The sequence below is a fragment of the Electrona antarctica genome (assembly GCF_951216825.1).
Source record: "Electrona antarctica genome assembly, chromosome: 20".
NCBI lineage: Eukaryota > Metazoa > Chordata > Actinopteri > Myctophiformes > Myctophidae > Electrona > Electrona antarctica.
The window spans coordinates 12,770,892-12,786,373 of record NC_136801.1 but is presented as its reverse complement, the minus strand read 5'-3'; the positions used below and the strand labels follow the sequence as shown (position 1 = coordinate 12,786,373).

General features: G+C 42.5%; 1 protein-coding gene across 3 annotated transcripts in view; it reads left to right on the top strand.

The window, feature by feature from the left end:
- fam49bb (family with sequence similarity 49 member Bb) overlaps nucleotides 1-15,482 on the top strand; it is a 59,598-nt gene that overhangs the window by 40,199 nt on the left and 3,917 nt on the right. For all 3 annotated transcript variants that reach the window (XM_079489727.1, XM_079489725.1, XM_079489726.1), the window contains 6 exons: nucleotides 2,629-2,768; nucleotides 6,623-6,700; nucleotides 11,497-11,613; nucleotides 12,045-12,124; nucleotides 13,934-14,060; nucleotides 15,089-15,159. In XM_079489727.1, the coding sequence (XP_079345853.1) occupies nucleotides 2,629-2,768; nucleotides 6,623-6,700; nucleotides 11,497-11,613; nucleotides 12,045-12,124; nucleotides 13,934-14,060; nucleotides 15,089-15,159 (613 nt within the window). The remainder of the gene's footprint in view (nucleotides 1-2,628; nucleotides 2,769-6,622; nucleotides 6,701-11,496; nucleotides 11,614-12,044; nucleotides 12,125-13,933; nucleotides 14,061-15,088; nucleotides 15,160-15,482) is intronic.

The following is a 15,482-nucleotide window of genomic DNA, read 5'->3' as shown; positions in this document are numbered from 1 at the left end:
TGTCATTATTTAAACCTGCCGTCCAAGTCGAGACTAAAATCGACCAGCAGTTCAAGATGGATTAAAAGTATAAAAATGGGACTTAAATGGGACTTTAAAAGTTTCAACAGGGTACCACTTTGATATGGAAAGGTATAGCGTGTATATCTGCTATTTTTGAATAGCCAACGCTAAAATCAAACATTATACGGATGCTCCCGGTTTTAAGGGGGTTGACAAAAATGTCTTGATTTCCACAGAGGAGCTGCTATGAAATGACTCGCGGACAGAAAACCCTCTGAAGTGAAATGCGCTCCCTCATATCACCCCCCCATCTCTGATCTTCCCCGCTTATAGCTAATTATGATACTAGGTATACCATGTCAAGCCACTCAGTAGGCTTTGTATTTACTTAGTGTCAAAACAAATGAGCATAATCGGGGGTGAATGAAACCCCCACTGCCCCCAATCTCGTGCCGATAATTACTCTCATGTCTCTTCTCCATCTGAGCAGGACAGCCCCCCCCCCCCCCCCTCAGACTGGCACTGGGCGCTTGGCAGTTAAGACGCCACCACTACCACCAGACCACGTTGTCTGCCCCCCCCCCCTCCCTCCAGCTAATCGGGTTACTCGCTACTTCAGCTGGGGGACATTTTGAGGAAGTGGGAAGTGTCTAGTAATAGGCCACACGAGAGCACTTTATAAACCAAGAAATGACGCGCTGTAAGCAAGTAGATCTGCTTAAAAAATAATAATCTTGGAAATAAAGATGTGAAGCCGTTTGAATGTTTTTAATGTTTTATTTTATTTTAGCCAGGGACAAATCTTGTCCCTGGCAAAAAGAAAATTGAGATTTTAAAATGTTTGAAAACACTGGTTTAAAACCAAATTGGAAAGCAAGCCCAAATGAGCTACACTTTAGAAACGAGAGGAAGAAATAGAGTCCGCAACACTGGTAGAAAACTCAGCTCCACTGATTTATTGATTCAACGTTTCGATCACTGGGATCTTCTTCAGGAATAGACGGCTGCTAGGTTCTTGAATAGTGACACTATTCCTGAAGAAGATCCCAGTGATCGAAACGTTGAATCAATAAACCAGTGGAGATGAGTTTTCTACCAGTGTTGCGGAATCTATTTCTTCCTATTGTACTGCCTTTTGTCCAGCACCTGGGCTAGAGTGGAGGTGCATGCTCTATTACCTTTGACACTTTAGAAACAAGCCCCCAAAAACGCAACCCCAAAACAAGCCCAAAGTCGCTTAGAATTAGCCGACATGGCAACACTTGTGATCCACATCAGGACTGATACTCCTTTACTGACTACACTGCAGACACGGAGTGACAGCGGTTTCAAAACATTTTGGATGAGTTGTTTCCCATAAAGTCCAGGCGACTTTGCAAATATGCGATGGCTGAATCCTCGGTTTGACTGTGACAGCAGAGAGTGATTATTTAAGCACATGTCAGCTTGCATAAAATGCTGAGAAGATGCTTTTTATTTTTAGAGGCATCTTTTTTTTTCCTCTGACATGGATGGCACAGGTACTGGCTTCCTACCTTGACACACGAGATGCATTACACCAGGGGTCTTCAATGTTTTTTAGGCTAAGGACCCCTGTGAGAGGTGAAGCACGGACCCCCACTACATATTGTATAATAAAATTGTATCATGAATGTCATGGATAGCATCAGACTTGTTTGACAGTATTGTCATTAGTGTATTTTTTTTTCTTTTTTGTTTTTATATAAAAAAAATTATCCCACGATTTTGTAACCCATTTTTCAACCCTGTGTCAATTATCTAATGTGATCCTGGGCTCTACACACCCTCCACCAACCTGGGGAGAGCAACGGACTTGAACTCATGCTTCCTTCATGCATGAGTGTTGCTCCTTAAGTTGCTCCTTTACACCTGACAGGGGGGAGTTTCCCTGGTTGGACGTAGCGCGTGGAAGGAACACGTTATTCCAACCAGTTCCTTTCCCCTCCATCATTCGCCCCGGCTGGCATTAGTCATTAGTGTATTTTCGGCAATTTAACCATTGTATAAACCCTCAATACTTAATTATCGTGACCATAGGCTCTATACGAGCTGTGAGCTTTTAGATTTGCTATTTACGGTGAATATTCCAACCAGGGTTCAAGTGGTTAATGAAAAAAGAAAATGTTCCTATCACACAAATATTTGGCGTCCTCCCTGTATTGATTGATTGAAATATTTATTAACAGTTTGCAGAATTACAGTACATTTCAAGCACAAACTCAATACAAAGACTGAACTGTGAGTGGACGACCCAATTAAGCATTACACTTGTTTACAAGAGGGTCCACCATGTTCAATTCATCAAAACATTTAGAGACGTACAGATAGACACTACTATATAGTCAAAGAACAGAACAGGAATTCATCATAAAGGAGGTAAAAAGGGAAAAGAGACATATACAGTGAGGGGAAAAAGGGGGGAGCGGTGGGGGGGATTCAGATTTTACTGGGGCCAGTTTCGAATTGTAGCCGTCCGTAGGTGCCCTTTGAGAGCGGTTTTGTAGTAACTCTGAGGGCTCCCGGACCCCCTGTTGAAGACCCCTGCATTACATTATTAGCCTTTCTCCACTCTTACGTGTGTGTTTGTGTTCTATTCTCTGACAGAGGCAGCGCTGCACAGCCTCCTGGGAGCTCTCACCAGTGAGAAGTACAACGACCCCACTCAGCACCTGGAGAGGGAGCAGGCGCTGGCCAAGCAGTTTGCAGAGATCCTGCACTTCACGTTGCGCTTCGACGAGCTAAAAGTAAGATAATGCGATTCTGGCTTGTTGCGTGCCTTCCTTGTAAAAACCTTGATTTTGTTAGCTTTTTTTGGGGGGCTGGGGAATATCATCATACATGGATCGAAACGTTGAATCAATAAACCAGTGGAGCTGAGTTTTCTACCAGTGTTGCGGACTCTATTTCTTCCTCTTGTACTGCCATTTGTCCAGCACCTGGGCTAGAGTGGAGGTGCATGCTCTATTACCTTTGACACTTTAGAAACAAGCCCCCAAAAACGCAACCCCAAAACGAGCCCAAAGTCGCTTAGAATTAGCCGACATGGCAACACTCGTGATCCACATCAGGACTGGTACTCCTTTACTGACTACACTGCAGACACAGAGTGACAGCGGTTTCAAAACATTTTGGATGAGTTGTTTCCCATAAAGTGCAGGCGACTTTGCAAATATGCGATGGCTGAATCCTCGGTTTGACTGTGACAGCAGAGAGTGATTATTTAAGCACATGCCAGCTTGCATAAAATGCTGAGAACATGCTTTTTATTTTTTAGAGGCATCTTTTGTGATTCTGGCTTGTTGCGTGCCTTCCTTGTAAAAACCTTGATTTTGTTAGCTTTTTGGGGGGGGCTTGTGGTTATTATTTTAAGATTAGAGCATTTGAAGTGGTCAAACTAGCCGTAACTATATTCAAGAGCATCTTCCATAAAACCCTAATTGTCTCGGATATTTCAAAAACAAAAGTTAAAGCCTCAGTCTGTGATTTCTTCACCTTGTTGGCAGTATGTAGAACAACAGGAAGAATATTACTAAAACATCACCAGAGTTGGTGTCAAAGTGTCCTTGAGCAAGACTCTGAACGCCTAATTGCCCCCTATGTGCAAGTATACTGTAGGTGCCTTGCATGTTTTCCTCCGTGTGTCAATGTAATGCACAATGTATGTGCCTTGGATAAAAGCGCTATATAAATGCACCATTTACCATTTTATCATAATGTTACATATTGTGTTAACTCTTAGCCTGCCGCCATTAATTAATCCCTCGATTGCGTATTGCCATGGTTTAATCACGCGTGACACTTACTTTGAAGAGCCAAATATCCGTAATCGCATTTTACTATGAAACCATTCCGTGTGTGTTGACGAAGCTGGTGCTCGTTCTCTCGGTCGGTGGTGGAAAAAGTGGACCGCGAGTATCACAGCGCCTGCTACAGGCCGTTGAAAACGCTTGTCTGGGACAAAGCGTCCTCTGCAATGTCGCTTCTGTGAGATAAAGCCGTCTGAAAACAGAGCCGACAATGTTAGTGGATGCGCGCGCATTTTCAAAATGGCCGCGCCCATTGTGTCAGAAGCATAACAAAGCTAACTGACGGTAGATTTCGATACGATCGTATTAAAACATGCATTAATGAATACATCGCTGTTAAAACGGCTTTTCCGTTTGTGGCAGGCTACAAGATTCTACGTTTTAAAATTCCTATGTTCCTGGCGGGTAAACGATTAATTGTTTAGGAAACAGCGTACATTAGAACTTGGCCATAAAAGATTCTTCAGCTTTGAGGTTTTATTTTTGCTCCAATCCATGCATCATAATTTCCCGATATGATGAATGATGCAGTATATTCATTTGCATTGTATTTCAACAATGCAGGGTGAAATATTATACCAAGATGTTTATTGCCATTATGCACAGTAAAACCACAGGTGTTTACCTTGAGCACCTGCCCCTCTAAATGTCTGTGCACGCCACTGCACACCGTGTACTTTTTGCAAAGCTCTTACTAGCCTAACAAGCAGCTGATGCCCTTTAATTAGATGTGAACTATTTAAGCCTGAGCCAATGAGCAGATAATTGGTTTTTAATTGAAACCTTACTACCAGACTCCTGTTTTGTGTGGCAGCCTTGTTTTACTAATACAGCCGACCTGCAGGAGAATAGGTTGTAAAGTTTTTATTTATTTTTAATTTATTTTTTGCAGAGTAACACAAACCTCCTAATTGTGTCATCCTAAAAGGCACGACTCCTGCACACAGTTGCATGCTTTATAGATGGGGAGGGAACAAGCCCCTAAGAATACTTTTTTATTGAATGGGTTGTAAAGGTTTTTTTGCAGGGTAACACAAACCTCCAAATTGTGTCATCCTAAAAGCAAGACTCCTGCACACAGTAGCATGTTTTATAGAAGGGAGAGGAAAAGCCCTGAAGAATATTTATTATTTATTATTAATTATGTTTTTGGCTGAGCTAAAAGCTGTAACCGCCACACCCTACACTCCCTACCTACCTGCTGACAAATAATCAAAAGCTCGTACATGAAGTGAAATCTTGCATATTGTCGTGTCTCCATAATCACATTCTAACATTTTTTGTTTGTTTCCTACATTAACGCCCAACTTGATCATACTACAGCATACACACAAAAACAGCAAAAGTAGCAGATCCGCAAGCTCCAAACGGAACGCTCAAAACACTTTTGAATTTGAATCCTGAAAAGTAACAGTTTTGGACATACCAGTATGAGGTTTCAACCCGACAGACATATATCTCGCATACATAGGGCCAGACACTAAATGCTGTATGTGGATTATTTCAGTCGACTGTGCATTGTATGTCAACGTCCACAATTGTATGAGCTTTCATTTCGTTTGACAGCGGGGGTGAACCGGTCCCCCCCCCCCCCCCCCCTAAATCCCTGCAAAATGTCGTCCTCCCCGTTTCGTAGACACACACACTCTCCATAAAAGAGCACCCTAATGCCCTGAGGTGTTTTTATTCGTCAGCGTCCCGCAATTAATGCCCGCTATATTACCCAGGCTGGCAGGATAAAGGCAGGAAGGTAGGGGGGCACAAGGTGACATGCCAGCCAGGCCCTATTCATCAATCTTTAACCGCCACTTCCACCGTCTACTGACCCAGTTAAAAGCATCAGTGTGGGCGGCTCGCAGCCCCTCCCCTGGTCGAGGGCAGCCTGTCTTCGCATGTTGGCATTTAGTGGACACAGAATGAGTACCAGTCTATTGTGGCAGGATTACACTGCCTGGCTGCCAGCATGGCGCTCTCTATCTCTCTCTCTCTCGCCCAGCCCTTTTAATGAGCTCATGTAAGAATGTGGATAATTAGCCGCACAAACGGCACTGATTGGTGGAGCCCCCGTTGGTGTTGTTGATAAGCAATGTGGGACTGGGTGGGGTACGATCATGGGCCAGTTTCGTCAGTGGTTCTCAACCCGTCGTTCGGCACCCCCAGGTTGAGCTTCCACAAATAATTTTCGAGAACAGGAGGGTTCCCAGATAATTAGTTTAATGTGCAACATTGTTTTCTCACTCAACGGTAAACAAACCAACATACCGTATACTGTAAGTGTATAGGGCTGCACATTTCTAAAACAACAGTTTAAGGACTTTTAAGACCTTTTGAATACAGCAAAAAAATATATATATATTCAAATGTTACCTAAGAAAAAAATTGAAAATCGATCTACATGTGCACAACACCCAGTGCGCAACCAACTGAGACTTAAAAGGGGAAGGAGTAGGGATGGGCATTTAAGCTTTTTAAAATATATATAACCGTATCATTTCATTTCATGTCATCTCCCTCCCACCCCCCAAGCATCCTGTCTGGGGTAGGAGGGGGGGTGGGGGAGTGTGTGTGTATTTGATCCTGAACTTATAGTCCTGCTCTAGGCTGTTCCTCCTACGAACACAGCAGTGAAAGACTATCTTCTCGCTCGTTTCTGTTTTTCGTGTATCTGTCCGCCTGTCCATTCATCTCCCTCACCACCCACCCACACACTCACACACATGCCCGCCTTTCGCGCCCCCGAGACATTCATTCTTGTATTAAGATGTATAATAAATAATGCTTTTCTTCTGCAGATGACAAATCCTGCCATTCAGAATGACTTCAGCTACTACAGGAGAACGCTAAGCCGCATGCGCATCAATAACGTACAGGTGAGTACACTGTACTGCACACACACCTGAGTACCTCTCTGCTCTGTGAGGATGCCCTTCACCGGGGGGTCCTGGGACCCCTATGGGGTACCGATGAGTACACTGTACACACACCTGAGTACCTCTCTGCTCTGAGGATGGTCTTCACCGGGGGGTCCGGTGGGGGCCCTATGGGGTCCTCATAGTCACTACAGGAGGGCCGCCAAGTCTTTGTGTGACAGGATTTTATTTTTTACATTAACCACTTGTTCATGTTTTTTTGTGGCTTTTGCCTTTATTTTACATTTTTATGGAGGGACAGACAGTAGGCTGACAGGAAATGGGGAGAGAGATGGGGGGAAGACATGCAGTAAAGGCCGTCGGGATCAGGAGTCGAACCTGCGGCACACTGCCAGACTGGATTACCAGCCAAGGTGCCTGGACCACTGAGCCATGGCCCAGGCCCATTAACTATTTCTTAATCTGAGGAGAACTTTAGCTAAATATAGCAGATCTACAAGCAACTGTAGTGAGTACATTGTCTATTTTTGGCAAACAGGTTTGGTGTACAGGGAAAAAAGAGCAGACATTCTCAAGCCATTTAGGATGGGAACCCATTTTTGGGTTGTTCATATGTACAGTATATATATAGCAACATGTGTGTATATTTTTGTAGTTTATCCAGAAAACCTAGGTCAGGGTTTACAAGGCGCTTTTTAGAATCGGCCTCGGGTTTAAATGGTGGTTAAATGTCTGAAAATGCACATTAACAAACAAGTCTATGAAGCTGTGACATTTATGAAAAAGTTTCATCTGCAACCCAATTTTATACAATATTTAGTGGGGGGTGGTCCCTGCTTCAACTCCATGAGCTAAGGGGTCCTTGGCCTGACAAACGTTGAATTGCCAAAGAACTATTGTTGCGTTCCTCAAAAGACGCGTGCCAGCGTGCGTCATTACGAACCGCGTTCCAAATGTGATGTTGATTGAAGCCATGCGTTGGCCTCCGGTTACCTCACCGCTCGCTCCTCAGTGCCACGGCAAACTATGATGGATGGAGTTTTCACAAGTGTCCCAGCAACGCCCCATGAGAGAGGTGCTTGTCTGGCACACACTCACAGACACGTACGTCAGGAAGTGTGTGCATCCGTGCACCGTACCCCCACGGGGAGTGTCAGGGAGTCTGCGCTGCTCAGTGGAGCGCAGCCGTGCATGGCGGCGTGCAGCGGGACGTGAGCCCAGATCAGTAGCAGCACCGTGTGGCCGTCGGTTTCCTCCAGAGACACGAGTCTCTGTGTGGGGAAAGACATCTGATCTAGGGGGTGTGTTGGAGCAAAGATGGTTTCTAATGTAGAAAGATCCGCCATCCCAGTTGGAGCCACTTAGAGGTGAAATTGGTACACAAATCCTGCAAATGTTCTCCTAAGTGCAATGTCTTATGTGTGTTGTGAAAGGTCGATGATAAAGTTGATTCTCTCTGGGAAAAAAAAGAGAAAAAAAGACATTAGTATGAAAACATTGGGAAGATTGTGTGGCTTGTTATTGTCGGGTCCAATATTTTGTTCACTGGCCATCATGGGACTAAAGAATGGTTCAGAAGCTGTTCACGTTCACTCTTCCATTGGAAATAATAGACTCCAACCTGCTTCTCCTAAAAAGGCAGCCAGCCAACCACCTACTTCACGCAGATATGAGAAGTAAACTAGAGAAGTGGAGATGGCATGTCTTTCCTTTTTTTTGTCTTGTGTGGGAGTGGGGTGGGTAGGTGGGGACCGCAGCAGAGTACAACCCCTGGGACGCAGTAACGGTAAAAGGAAAGAACCCTACACCCCCCACACTGCAAGCAGCTCCCCAGTGGGTGATGACCTCACCCAGGTCTTCTGTTTTATACACAACATTTGTAGAGGAATGGTGTGAAAAGCTGTAGGTTTGCCAGCACGCTTAGCCAAAAAAAAGTTTTTCTTTTTTTCTTTTTCTGGCTTTTATTGATTGTACAGTGCAGAGAGAGATGGGGAGAAGGAGAGAGTGTTGTGGAGTGACATGGAGCGAATGGTCTGGACCACACCGGGAGTTGACCCAGGGACTCGCTAGCAGGCATCAGAGCCTATGGGCCCTATCTTGCCACATCCCTTCTTAGGCACCCAAGCATTTTAAAATAGTGATAATTCAAAATAGGCAATCTTCAAGCTCACATTTTCACTATTTCAAGGCTTATTGTTGGTATCGGCCAGAGCGCTATAGAGTCTATCCCCGTTTCGCAGTGTGCTAGACCTCTGGGAGATAGATTGCTGAGGTGGAGCGCAGTTGGTGCAGGTGCCCGGGATCGAACCTATAGTATGACCTTGTGGTAAAATTGGGCAAGTAAATGCCTAGTAAGATAAGGCATAAGGCAAGATATGGCCCTACTGTATGTATGTGTTATGCACCATAACTACTCGGCTATGGATACCTTTAATCAAATGACATGAAATGGAGGCCGCTCGCAGTTGTACATTTCTTGAGTGAATTGAATTACTAGACGTGTCTGTGTTTCTTTGAAAAAGAAAGTGTCACAAAGTGACAAAATCCTCAGACCTTACTGTTGGTGTACTGTATGCGTTTCTTTCTCATGGTATCCTTTTTAATTTGGTAGCATTTAAAGTTCACAGCCAATTCAAAGTAGAACTTGCATTTGACAACAGCACCATGTTCAAGTTGTTGTAACATTTAAAGTGTAACCAATGCCATCCAATAACAGGCCAAATAACCCAATTACTGATGGGATTTATCAATTCATTCATTAATTGATAAATTGATAAGTTTTGATAACCTTATTGATCGATTAACTGGTTAGTTGATAAGCGGTGTTAAAAAATAATCTGAGAATCTTAATTTCCCCCAATGACTAATATAAATCTACATTTTACTGATACACGGAAAGAATAAAACGTATTGAGGCGTATTATATCCCTTAATCAAATATTTATTTGACCATTTGAGATACAGGGCCAGGCAATGGCATCTTTGTATGAGGAGTAAAATGAACGCACTGTCTTGTCTGTCACATCACAAGCAAAAGCAGAGAAGTTTTTGTGCCTACCAAGGTGTTTTCTTTTTTTAACCTGCCCGCATGTGCGTTCCTCTGCCACACACGCTCGCAAACTGCATTACATTCACAGAAAACCGCCCAATGATAGAACCACATAATTTGCGATTCATTGTTAACTGTTACGTTTAATTGATTGATTTCTTAACGCGATTAATCGATTAACTATTAACAACCCTAAACCCAATCAAATTTCGTGTCACCCTTACTTAAAATCACTCCAAAGGGGATTGCTGAACAGTACAGGTATGATGTTTGAAAATATGACACAGTTCAAGGACCCATTGTCCTGTAACCAGTGTTGTTTTTGGCAGCAAATTTCTATTTTAGTCTAGTCATAGTCTTTGGAATGTCACATTTTAGTCACCTGGAATGTTTTAGTGTTAGTCTAGTTTTAGTCGACGAAATATCATAAGATTTTAGTCTACAGTTGATTTTGTCGACTAAAATGTATTTTGGTGGGCCTTGATGCTGTCGTAATGGCTGATTTTACACTTGCTGAAAATAGCCGATCTACAAGCTCACAACGCGTCGCAGCGCGACGCGGTGTGAGCTTGTAGATCGGCTATTTTCAGCATTCAAACCAAGTGTAAAATGACTTATACTGGATCTTTTGTCTACTAGTCCCTTCATAACATTTTAGTCTAGTTTTTATTTGTCTTAGTTTAATTCATCATAGCTTAGTTTTTATTTAGTTTCCATTCAGTTTTCACCAGTGAAAAAGGTAGTCGTCTTAATATTGGTCAACGAAAACAACACTGCCTGTAACCACACAGCATATTCCACCACATATCATATTTTGATTTCACTGGAGGGGACGGTAATGGTATCACATAAGTATCTTATGTGATTTATTTATTACTAAACGTGGCAAACTGCAGATGCCTGAGGCTCTGAATATGCACTCCTCCATACCACAATATGCCATTAGGTAAATGGTGCCAGACCTGTCACCAGCATTAACCCATTAAGACCTGTGGCAAATTCCACAAAATGCCTTCTAAATCGATAGTTCTCCAACTTCTTCGTGTCGCGCTGCAAGCTTCTAGAGCTGCTATTTTTGACCAAAGACTAAAATCCGAAATGACAGACATGCTAATGTGGTTCTAATGTGTTAAAGGATTCTCAGCCAGCTATCCTTCCTCCTCCAGTGCTTAAGGAAGCAGCTGCGTTTTAGGTCACAGCTCAGACATTTGAATCATTGAGACGATCTCTGTGGAACACGTGTGTCCTCTACTCCTCTCAGTGGTGGTGAGAGCGGCCGTTTGGATCCTGTGTGATCATTCCTCTTCCAGTGTGATTTGACTTGACACGCTGGTGGGCGATTTTCGTATCATCGCTCGCCGAATGTTGTTCCCTTGTCAAATCAAGACTCGACTCGAGGCAAGATGTGTCCCTTCCCTTCTATTATGCAAATGTGCATATTGTCTCTGTCGGGTGGAAACCTCATATGTCCATAACTGTCACTTTTCATGATTCAAATGCAAAAGTAGCAAATCTGCCAGCTTTTGAACTTTCGACCTTCCTTGGATCTGCTACATTTGATGCTTTGATGTCGTATGATCAAGTAGACTAGCGTAAATGAAAAAACGTTAAAGTGTTAAAGTTAGAACATGGAGATAAGAGTTTTCTGCCCGAAAAGCGACGATATGAGGTTTTTCTTTAGAACTTGCTGCTCAAGAGACTCACAAACTTCTCCTCTCTTTGCTTTGAATGGTCACTCCACCTCCAGGCAGAAGGAGAGAACGAGGTCAACAACGAGCTGGCCAATCGGATATCGCTGTTCTACGCCGATGCCACGCCCATGCTGAAGGCGATGAGTGACGGCACAACCAAGTTTGTATCAGAGGTGAATTGCGCATGATGCCAAATCCAAACATAAAGTTTAAAACTTCCTATACTAAAACGTCCTATGCATATACTATAAAAGCATGAAAGAAAAAAATGAAAAAATGTAAAAAAAACAGATTAAAAATCATTGCAATCTGAGTCCTCGAGCATGTACACGAACACAATTGGCCCATATTTGGGTTAGGTACTCTTCCAAGTTTGCACTGAAAAGACACTTGTTCACTCAGGCTTTTGCCAAATAGTTTTTTCTTTTTTGTTAATATAAAGCGTCCGTTTTTGTAAGGTGCTACTGTATATAAATTCAGAGTGGTACAAAGCAAAAGAAGTGAATTGGGTGGGGAGTGCCTTGATCGAATACTTGCTGTCAAAATCTGCATTAGATATACTATTTTAAACGTGTTGTAAAATACAATGCTTGTATGCTTTCAGAACAAGAACTTGCCTATTGAGAACACGACGGACTGCTTAAGCACAATGGCGAGTGTGTGTAAAGTCATGCTGGAAACGCCGTAAGTTGCTACATGTAATCTATCATGTCGTGGCTGTCGGGCAGAATCCTCCTATCTCCGTCTGTTTGTGTTATTTGGTAAACTGACGGCCCTACTTGATCAAACTACAGTAAAAGCATCCACAAACGTCACGAGAAGCTTTGAGCTTGTAGATCGACTACATCTGAGTTAGAATCCTGAAAAGTAACTGTTTTGGAGATTTGGAGGTTTTCACCCGACGGAGACGATGTGTTGTATGACATACAGTGAAGTCTGAGTGATAATTTAACCTCCTGAAAGTGTGTTTTCACACTGTATGTTTTATGACATGTTGTATCTTATTGTTATGTGGGTCGGTATGTGTTTTTAGTCTCTGGGTACATTGTTAGCAGAGGAGTGCTAAGAATGTACCTTTGACTTGTGTGTGGGTGTGTGCAGAGTGCTCTATTATCCCCATGTCTTCCTTTTGTATTATGTGTACACAACATTTTTTACTTCACTTGGCTAGCAACATTTTAGCTGAAAGGACTGTAATCCCGTACTATAATGAGTGTGGAATACTGTCCCACAGTTGCAGACACTATCCTGCATCAGTATGCTTGTTACATTTCAAAATCACTTAGGCAGAAATGTTTTTGGGTGTAACACGCCTTCTCATAGACAGAGAGGGTTAAGAGAGTAGACTTTACTTAGGCAGAAATATTTATAAAGGCAGATAAACATGACTTTGGCGAAATGAGATTTTTACTCGTGATGATTGCCTAAGTAACCTAGATGACTTACTTAGAGTAGAGGCAGAAAGTGATTTTTGGTTCTTCTTTCCTATAAACCATGAACACAGAGCGCCATCACTCGCTCATCCCCTGGTTCCAAGGGGTTCGAGGAAGTTTTTCTCTATGGAGAATAACATGGGGTCATCTTAAAATCGTCTCATATTAGAATTGTGGTCCAAAAATAAACAAACTGTCTTGGCGATATTGTCAGGGAGGTCTCTCTGTATCGTCATAATTGATACATTTTTCTAGCGAAAATGTAAGCAGAAGTAACATTAGTGTTTTCTCTCAGTCAGTTGATTCTTAATATCCATATGAGTGAAACGGCCGGGATGATTTTATGTATTTTATTTTTCATACACGCTTCTTACATAATGAATTGCATTTTTATAGCGCTTTTCCAAGTGCTCAAAGCGCTTTACAATGGTTCATTCATTCATACAGTACATTGGGAGTACAGTACATGAGACGATCTAAGATCTCCCTATGGGGATTATAATACAAATAAAAAAGTACCTTGGACTTAACGCCCTCTTGCGATATTGACGCCAGACTTCGGTGCTCTATGATAATAAGTGTTAACAACTTAAATCAGTGGTTCCCAAAGTCGGGTCCGGGGACCCCTAGGGGTACTTGATGGAGTTCCAGGGGGTACCTAGCTCAATTAGAGATAGTTGGGAACCAAATGGACCCTTATGGGTCTGTAACTCTGAGTGTACAAATGGAACCAAATGGACCCTAATGGGTCCATTTGGTTCCATTAGTACACTCTCAGAGTTAAATTAACAGTGGTTTTACAATATAAATGGGGGTACCAGAGATAAAAATGCCATTAAATTGGGGGTCCGTAGCATAATGAAACTGGGGGGTCCATGAAATTAATATGTTTCGGAATCACATGCTGGAGCCGTAGAAATCCTCCCTTATCGGGGTTACTGGCATATGTTTTCAAATGGGGGGGGTCCGTGGCCTAATAAATGTTGATTTGGGCGTCCAGTGGGGAACCACTGGGTTAAGTGAACTGTGCCAACACCCTTCTCCCCCCTGCTCGGTCCAGAGAGTACCGCAGTCGTTTTGCCAGTGAGGAGACGGTGTCCTTCTGTCTGCGGGTCATGGTAGGGGTCATCATCCTCTATGACTACGTTCATCCTGTCGGAGCTTTCGCCAGGTCCTCCAAAATAGATGTGAGTATAGCACAGACACGCACACATCATACACACACACACATCATACACACACACACACACACACACACACACATCACACATCACACACACATTAGGGCATTCACTTCTAATCATTTTGACTAGTTGCCTAGTTGCCTAGTTTACTAGTCGACTAGTTGTTTAACTACCTATTTTTTTAAATAAATATTTGTACATTTAAAAACTGTGTACATTGGTGACTATAACTAATCTACCTGATCTTGAGGCCTACAAAATCGGGGGAAAAAAAATCAACTAGTCAACTAGTACCAACAAGGTCGACTAGTGGATTTACTAGTTGACTAGTAAAATAGTTGCTTAATGCCCTCACACACACACACACACACACACACACACACACACACACACACACACACATATATCATATCATACATGCACGTATTGTCATATTCTTTTGAATAAAATTCAAAGTTTTTGTCATATTTCCCTCATCTGAAATGTTTTACCTTTAGACTTTAGTTTTAGTCGACTAAATATCATGATATTTTAGTTGACTAAATCTACAGTTTATTTATGCGGGCCTTGATGGCGTCGTAATGCCTGATTTTACACTTACTGTAGTTGCATGCTGAAAATAGCCGATCTACAAGCTCACAGACACCGCAACCCTGTGCTGTGAGCATGTTGTGAGCTTGTAGATCTGCTATTGTCAGAGCACCGAAACACAACCAAACATAAGATGACTTGTCTTTTAGTTCTACTGGATCTCTTCTCCACTAGTCCCTCCCTAACATTTTAGTCTTGTTTTTTATTTGTTGATGAAATTGTCAATATATTTATTCTCAGTTTTAGCCGTCATAGTTTAGTTTTTATTTAGTTTCTTTTCATTTCGTTTTTATGTCAGTGAAAAAAGGTAGTCGGCAGACATTTTTCGTCGAGGTTTTAATCGATGAAATGAACACTGACACATCCAGTTTAATACACGGTTCCTCCTCCGGAGCACAAGCTGTTCACATGGGGACTAACTGGAACTCTCTGTTCTGCAGATGAAAGGCTGTATCAAAGTCCTCAAAGAGCAGCCTCCTAACACTGTAGAAGGCCTTCTCAACGCTCTCAGGTAATGCATTTTAATATATTTGTGCAAAAAGCATGGAATACGGATGTGTATATTACAGGAAACTCCTGTTAAACTTTCCAACAAACTCCGGTAAACTCCCGAATTGTACCATCACACCTGTATATTACCGTATATTAACTGTATATGCCCGCTAAACTTGAGGTTTACGGGCAAAATACAGTGCCCATAATTGCCCGTTAACTCCTCTTTTCACGCAAATTAGAATATATACTCCTCCTAACACTGTAGAAGGCCTTCTCAACGCTCAGGTAATACATTAGAATATATACTCCTCCTAACACTGTAGAAGGCCTTCTCAATGC